This window comes from Aristolochia californica, unplaced genomic scaffold, assembly GCF_029961685.1.
Source record: "Aristolochia californica isolate CCGP_79_NKW_82.1479 unplaced genomic scaffold, dmAriCali1.0.hap1 SCAF_12, whole genome shotgun sequence".
Taxonomy (NCBI): Eukaryota; Viridiplantae; Streptophyta; class Magnoliopsida; order Piperales; family Aristolochiaceae; genus Aristolochia; species Aristolochia californica.
Genome location: NW_027181793.1, coordinates 24,765,611 through 24,773,971, shown reverse-complemented (window position 1 = coordinate 24,773,971; position 8,361 = coordinate 24,765,611). Strand labels below are relative to the sequence as shown.

Here is an 8,361-nt window from a genome sequence, read left to right as displayed (position 1 = left end):
ATAATTATCCAAAATGAATTCTTTTTTGAAAGAGGAGATAAGTTATCGTGATAATCAATTCCTTCTTGTTGATTAAATCATTTAGCTACAAATCTAACCTTATACCTTTCAATACTGAGTAAAAAGTTTATTTTGGTTTTAAAAACCCGCTTACACCAATGGCCTTTTCCCTTTTAGGCAATTCAACAAGATCCCATATTTGGTTTTTAGCCATTGAATTCAACTCTTACTTCATGGCATCATTTCATAATGTGGATTTATGTCCACCCATTGTCAGTGAAAACGAAATAGGATCATCTCCAACACCAATATTCATGTCAGATTCTTAAAGGTACACTTCATACTTTAAAGAAATTACAAGTTTCCAACTCTTGAAGATCTTTTTAATTCTTGATGGTACTTCAAAAATTTCAGGTTAAGAATGTTAAGTAATGGATCTATAGGAATATCCTCATGATGAGATGGTTCTTTATGAGTAATTGAATCCTCATGATTTTCCTAAATGACAATTAATCTATGTGAAGTTGTTGGAGCAAGTTGAGAACCCGTATGCTCCTCAAAAACTAAGATTCGAGTTTGGCTATTCCCACAAATCTCATAGTTATTAAGGAACCTTGCATTCTTAGATTCAATAATTCTCGTCGAACGAGATGGACAGTAAAATCTTTATCCATTAAGATTTTTTTTTCGCATAGCCAATGAAATGTCCATTGACAATTCTAGAGTTTAACTTTGTCTCATGTGGATTGTAAATTCAAACTTCATATGGGCAGCCCCAAATATACACATGCCTTAAACTAGGTTTTTAACCTTTCCATCAGTCAAATGATATTTTATGAACCGCATTGGTTGGAACCCTATCAAGTATAGGGTAAAGTTTTGAGAGTTTTACTCCACAAAGACAAAGAGCGATCAGAGTTACTAATCATACTCCTTACCATGTCCATTAATGTTCGATTTATTCTTTTAGCCACTCCATTTTTAGACGGTGAGCCAGGCATTGTGTATTGTGGCACAACAACTTGTTCCTCAAGAAACCTTGCAAAAGGATCAGGCAATTGTCCTCTTTCAGTGTACCTACCATTATAATCACTACCTCTATATGACCTTATGATTTTGATTTGTTTACCTAATTATTCCTCTACTTATGAAACCTTAAAAATATTTATTGTTTCACTTCTATTATAAAGCAGATAGAGATACATATATCGTGTATAGTCATCAATAAAAATAATAAAATATTTTTAACCATTAATACATGGATCATAAGGACATGAAATATCAATGTGTATTATTTCTAAAACATCGGAAGTCCCCTTGACACCTTTCTTGTACTTGTTGATTTGTTTTCGTTTAATGCAATCCACACATGTACTAAAAATCAGTAAAATCAAGAGTCTCAAGGACTCCATCATTAACCAATCTTTTAATTCTATTAATGGATATATGGCCTAATTTCCTATGCCACAATATGGAGGATTTATCGTTTAAAACACTATGCTTAATGCCAACATTAGTACCATACACAGTAATAAGACTGAAATCAAAGGTAGGGTTTAAAAAAAGTTTAAACAATCCTTCATCTAAAATTTTATTTCCAACAAGAACATGGTCTTTATACAATTGAAGGGAATTTCCAAGGAAATTAAGACCAAATCCAAAAGGTGAAACTCTAGAAATTGAGATAAGGTTTCTAAAAAATGATGAAACATAAAAACTCTTTTCAACTTCAAAAACAAAACCAGTGTTGAGGACGAGTTAAGTTCCAACTGCCTCCACATGTGAACCCATTTTGTTTACTAAATAGATGGAACATTCACTTTGAGTTGGTTTTTGTTGGTTCAAAAAACCCTCTATGGTGTTGGCAACATGGATTGTAGTATCAGAATCATTCCACTAAGTGCTATAAGAAATATAAATCTTATTAGAATCAGAACACACTAAGGATATGCGATTACCTTTTCTTTTCAAGCTATGTGCAAATGGGGCATTTTATGCCCCCCCCCCCCCATCGCTAGCGCACCCCGCGCAAGCCAACGCCTCTCTATTCAGCGAAGAGCTATAAAACGTGATGAACGAAGGGAGTCGTCAATCATGTGCTTACCGCCAGCCTTTGTCACAACCTCGACACCGTTGACACATCCCAAACCGACCGGCGCAACCCAACATGTAAATATTGGTGCATCTCATGCCACCCAATGTGTACCCACTGCCGGCCTACACTCACAAATGCCGGTCCGACTTCCTCCGATGAATGCACAACTCTGGTGCAAGAACTAGATGTTGGGCGATGCCATTGCACCTTCTTTGACGCACGGTATTGGGTCATGAACCGCCGACTGACGTGGACAAAGAGCATTATCGATGCTTTAGCGTGCAAACAACACAGTTGAGATTGCTAGATAATGTAAAAATCGATGCTCCCGACCTGGCTTCGCCCTTATGAGAGCCTTCCTAATGCTGGCATTGTCGGCTTCGTAACGTCGACGCGCACAAACACCGATGAGCCTCCAACGAATGCGATTGTGCCATTTTTTTTTCTTAGGCGCAAATGTGTGACATGTGTGTATCTTAAGCGCAACCAGTGGTGCACTGGGCATCTCCTTCTGGCGAGGCCGACTGGTGCGGCAAATAGCCACACACAGTGCCCAAAAGAGTGTCACGCACAGAGAATTTGTGCTCGCTAAAAAAAAAATTAAACTAAAATGAAGTCAGATCAGTGGTATCTAGCTCTGATACCAAATATCCAAACAAAGGAATTTCTAAACACAACATGAAATTCATAATCTATAAACGAAAAGTCTTACCTCCAATCATGGCAATCAATTTCCAGAAGAACAAAGATCAATTTGTTTATTCAGAGATTCCTTGATGGAAAACATAGGGTCCTAGACCAGATCCGTAACTCTTAAACTCCTCTTTTCCCATCAAAAGAGGAGAAATTGTAGCTGTTGGGCAGTTACAATTATCAACTACAGCCTACATCCAAAGAAAATGACTTCCTCAATAATGGGTCATATTTAAACGTGTTTAACCGCTATATCTTTCCACCAATGAGTAACCGAATATTTATATACGTGTATTTATGTGTGTGTGTATATATATATTACTCACTCACACAAGAAAATAGGTGGTTGATCTACTAGCAAATTATATATATATACTTACAAGAAAACTCCGTTTAAGAATTCGCTAACACATTTTTACTACTTTAGCTTCCGCCAGTGAATTCCCTAATTCGCTACTAAATGTTAAAAATATACTAATAAATTTCCATTTCACTAGTATAAAATTTAATACTATACCAACAAAACTCAATTTCGTTGGTGGAGAATTTAAAAACTCTAGTAGTGAATTTTATTAGTGTAGTCCCAACCCTCTTCCAATGAAAAAGATAAAAAATCTTTGGAAGAAGGTTCTAAAAAAAAAATTACGAATAAATCTTCTGACAATGAATCTAAGCTTTGGATGATAAAACCTGTTGAAAACTAAATTTTTAAACGTTCTTCATCGGATTTGTCATTTTCATTAGCAGATGCTCCTATTAAAAATTTTAAATAATTTTTATATGTTTAACTACTTTAAATAAAAATAAAGTAATGATAAAATAAAATTTTAAATATACACAATTAAATTAGTACACATGTGTGTATATATAAAGAATATACACAAAATATAAAAAATATATTTTATAAGTTATATAAAAAAAAATGAAAAATAAATCAGCCTGAGCTAGGGAGGATTCGAAGAATGAGAACTCTGACGTTCTTCTTGCATCTCATCTTGGAGATGGGAACTACGTACTTCGCTCGCAGAAACCACAACCACTTATCGGTTACACTTGGAGACAGCCCACAAATGCTCTCGAGTCAGGTTAAATTGGGCCGTTGTAACCGAGCTGGATAGGTGAGTGAGTCAAAAACTGAATTTGGTCTCTTATTAATGCCATAAACAATGGTAGGAATACCTTAAAAACAGACGCAACACTTACCGGCCGCTGCCCAAACACGTTTCGCCACAATGTCGACATTCCGTGCGCTCTCCCCCACAAGAATCGGATCCCAAACTAGATTGTAGCTAAACTGTTTTCGCCTTGTAGGAGATGCCCAAAATCTATTAAAAAAAGATTACGGAGAAACTGAAAAGCGTAATTAATTAAGCAAATTAAAATATGATTATTAGGTCATCACCTACTAAAATTAGTTATATTACTATTATAACTATAATTTAAATATTAGTTTTAAAGTATGATTAAAATGCATATAATGGATCAGATCTTGAAGTGTAACAGGAGGTAATGGCGGATGTATATCTTCAACCTTGTCGTATTGATGTTGTTTGGACTTCGCCATTCATGGTGGCTTTCTATTCCCAGAAGCGGTGGCGGCGTGCAGAGACAATTTACTAAATTAAGACACGAGATTCCAAAACTTCCCTCTATGCCTTCACGATTGTCTCTGCGATCGACACATGTAATTACTTTTAAAAAAATGGAGTAAAGGTCGACGGAAAAGTACAGTAAGTATAAAAATAGGGGCGAAAATCTCCATCATGTCGACATTCTCCTGCTCGTCCGTTTGGTATGAATCGCTCTTAAAGTCTTTCCTGTAAGTCTCTTGCCTGCCCTAGAGCTCCACCCTTTAAAAATGTCGACATCTTCCTCGCTCTATATTTGCTGCCTCCGAAGAACAGAGTCATAGCCCTGGTGTGTGCGTGGGATAACGCAAACCGTGCCGCACCCGGAACTTGGGTTCTGCTTCTCCTGATTTTCGTCTCTTTTCTGATTTCTCTCTTCCGTTTTGGTTTCCGCCAGGGAGAGTATTAGGATTTGAGAGTTGCGAGTTGCGAGCTCTGGTTTTGAGGAAAAGAAAAACACCGATGTCGTTTTTCGAGGTATATGGAGCAGTAATTATTTCGGGGCTTTTGCGTACGAATGAGGCACAGAGGCTTGAAAAATTGAAACTGTTATTTTTTCGGATTTGGTAGTCTGATTCAATTCCATTTGGTGTTTTTTCGTTGTTGTAGGATTTAGAGCCCTTGGTCTACTTTACAAGCGTGAGGAATAAAACGCAATTTTTTTCAGGTAAGAGATCTCTTTTATAATATACAAAAGATCTTGTCTGAGGTGTTTGAAATTTGGTTTTTTCTTCTTCTTTTTTCCTGTATCAGTATCTGGCTTGGCCTTATATTTTACATGGTGATGCAATTCATTCGAATATGTTTTCTTTTCGCTCAGATGCTTTAACGAATTTAGTATCAGAATCGCTGTCTGCTAAGAGTTGCAGCGGCACGGACATTGACGAATGCCGCGACGATTTCGCCGCGTTTTCCCTCAAGTTAATCGCAATCGCGGCAATTCTTATCGCCGGAGTTGCCGGTGTCGCACTTCCTCTCCTCGGAGGAAAGCAGCGGTTCTTGCAAACCGATGGCAACATTTTCGTCGCAGCTAAGGCTTTCGCGGCCGGCGTGATACTCGCCACCGGCTTCGTTCACATGCTACCCGACGGCGGCGAGGCGCTGACTAGCAAGTGCCTTCCACGAGTGCCTTGGTCGCGATTCCCCTTCTCGCCTTTCATCGCAATGTTGGCGTCGCTCAGCACCCTGTTGGTCGATTTTGTCGCGACCCAGTTTTATGAGCGGAAGCTGGAAAAGCGTCCCCTGCTGCCCTCCGCTCCGGAGGTAGCGATTGAATCCGGAATCGTTCCGGCAGAAATCGGTAGAGATCGGAACGGGAACGTTTTCGCGGAGGAGGCGGGGGGCATGCACATTGTGGGAATGCATGCGCACGCCGCCGCGCATCGGCACAGCCACCCGCACGGGCAACGTTCGTGCGAGGTGGCGCCAGGGAAGCAGGTGGGACACGTGCACGTCGGACACTGTCACGGTGGCGCAGACGACGATGACGACGAGGGACTCTCCGAGCACGGCCGCCATGTCGTCGTATCGCAGGTAACTTCGAAACAGTATTCGCATTTGTCGCTACTGAACCGAAAGCGCGCAGGAACTCGCAATTGTTGTAATATTGGCTTCATTTTGTTGTGGATCTGCAGATACTAGAGCTAGGGATAGTGTCGCATTCGGTGATTATTGGTTTGTCACTGGGAGTATCGCAGAGCCCATGCACAATACGTCCTCTGATTGCTGCTCTCTCTTTTCATCAGTTCTTCGAAGGGTTTGCATTGGGGGGATGTATCTCTCAGGTACTACGGTTTCTTTATCATCTTTACCGCTCCAGAATTACCTGATATGTGAGAGTTCTTGGCGAGACGCTCACTCCTGAAAATGTAATAAAACAATAAGCCATGATTGTGCTCGTGCCATCTTGAACTTTGTTACAGTGGTTTCAGATGAATTTTCAGGGGTTCTCAATTCTGTTTATGACTCTCACATTTTGATATAAAACATGGTGGATGCAGGCCCAGTTTAAGACAGTTTCAGCTACTCTAATGGCATGCTTTTTCGCCATCACAACCCCATTTGGGACGGCTGTAGGAATGGGAATATCGTCCTACTACAACCCAGATAGTCCCAGAGCACTAGTGGTGGAAGGCATATTGGACTCAATATCTGCAGGTATTCTTGTGTACATGGCCTTGGTTGATCTCATAGCTGCTGATTTCCTCAGCAAGCGGATGAGCTGTAATCCTCGGCTCCAGGTAGCCTCATACTTTGCCCTTTTTCTCGGCGCTGGTCTCATGTCTTCTCTGGCCATCTGGGCTTAACAATGGTAGTCCAGTCCTCCCTTCATCCTCTGTAATTTTGCCATGTTCAATTGGGTTGGATGTAGTGAGCTGTGAATTGTATTTATAATTCTTTTGAGAATAGAATCATTTAGTTCAAAATCATCTTTTGTTCTTCTCCATTTTTACACCCATGATCGGTTTTTAGGGTTTTAGATTTACAGGAAATCGATTGTGTTCTTTCCCGTACATTTACAGCTGAAGGTCTTTTTAGAAGCCACTTTTTCCGTGCAACTTAAAGCGCAGTGTTGGGTAGCGAATTCATCATTGATGTGGCATTGGATGGGTAAATGGTTCCAAGTGACAGCGTACTGTAACAATAATCAAATCCATTGAATGTTATTATAGAGATTGCTTGGAAGTGAATGCATGTGAATGGAATAATCGCAGTGCAAGGTTGCAAGGATATCGTCCCCTCAGCCTTACTGAAAGTGGTTTACGGACCCAATATCTGCAAAAAGCCCTTTACTTCCATACAACTGGAGAGGAGGGGTGCCCTTTGCACGTGGCCGAACCAGCCTTTTCTTCTTGCTTTCGTTTTCTCTATTTTAGGGCCAATGAAAAGGAAATGATCCTGGAGAGACGTTGAAGATTGGGAGGTTGATTGGGTTGGAGGGGTTTCTTAGTTGTCATTTTTTTTTTTTTTTTTTTGGAACAAACCATGTGCAGCATTTGGCAAACAAAGAACTCTCAAGAGGGTCGGAATTTCTGTCTATTGTAAGAGTACTGTAAAATTGTAAAACGGATAAATAGTCAAACGCGATACGGTATATCTGAAAGCAGAGCTGTGTGTCTTTTCTGGAACTTGACGCAAATGGCAACGCTCTGAAGGGCGCTGGCAGTAGGCCCCTGCGAGAATGCCACAAGCTGCCTATATCCTTGCAAGATCTGTCCATTCCTATCAATGGTAGTCAAGCTTTGCCAAATCAACAAAACCCAGTTTGTCTGGTCAAATATGAGTGCTTGCCCTGTGCTCGCCCATGTAGATTCACATGAATTACCATCAATTAAAACTTTTATCTTTTCGTCCTTTTGATTCAACTCTTTAAGCAAACTTACCTACTCTACACACGGACTGCTTTCACCCCTTGCGGGCCCCTGCACGACTGGTGTAACTCCCCCTTTAAACCATCATTATTTGCCGGAAAAGGCACTGAAGCAGCAGACACTGGGACCTAGAGTTCTCAACCGGACATGGCCAGCCAAAACTGTCCAAACGGGGGCGGTACCCATCTGAATCCTTTAATCTAAATAGACTGCTTTGGCCGTTACGTCTCCCCCCAAGTGACAAAAATGTGCCCGTAAACCTCCTGACAGTCGGCTAAAGCCAATGTGTCCGCCATTAAAAGAGTTCTGGGGTTGCGGTAGATGTTGGTTCAGAAAGTCACAAAGGCTGTGTAGAGCAGGTGGGCTTCCGTCACCCTCCGTGGTATATCTTTTTGTATTACTGCCGCTTCAGCTGCCGACGCCTTCTGTTACTACCTGACATCTGCAGGTTCTTACTGATGGCTTTTTCGTAATTTAGTTCAAGTCAGGCTAACAAGATGGATTATGAGGCTGATTCTTATGTATGAGAAGTCGATGATATGATGAGAAGCTTCTGAATGCCAAGAATCCGTAA

The 8,361-nt window shown here is 40.6% G+C and overlaps 1 protein-coding gene across 1 annotated transcript; it reads left to right on the top strand.

Annotated features, from left to right (window-relative positions):
• Nucleotides 1–4,585: 4,585 nt before the first annotated feature.
• On the top strand, nucleotides 4,586–7,519 carry LOC137945434 (zinc transporter 4, chloroplastic-like). Its single transcript, XM_068791327.1, has 5 exons — nucleotides 4,586–4,893; nucleotides 5,026–5,083; nucleotides 5,237–5,949; nucleotides 6,051–6,200; nucleotides 6,417–7,519. The coding sequence occupies exons 1-5, from the start codon at nucleotides 4,879–4,881 to the stop codon at nucleotides 6,720–6,722; spliced, it is 1,242 nt and encodes a 413-aa protein (XP_068647428.1). The 5' UTR covers nucleotides 4,586–4,878; the 3' UTR covers nucleotides 6,723–7,519.
• The last annotated feature ends 842 nt before the right edge of the window (nucleotides 7,520–8,361 follow it).

Bases quoted from the DNA above. Each gene is read 5' to 3' on its own strand.
- LOC137945434 (XM_068791327.1), top strand. The intron at 5,950-6,050 runs GTAACTTCGAAA...GTGGATCTGCAG, and splicing joins GCCATGTCGTCGTATCGCAG to ATACTAGAGCTAGGGATAGT. The intron at 6,201-6,416 runs GTACTACGGTTT...TGGTGGATGCAG, and splicing joins TGGGGGGATGTATCTCTCAG to GCCCAGTTTAAGACAGTTTC.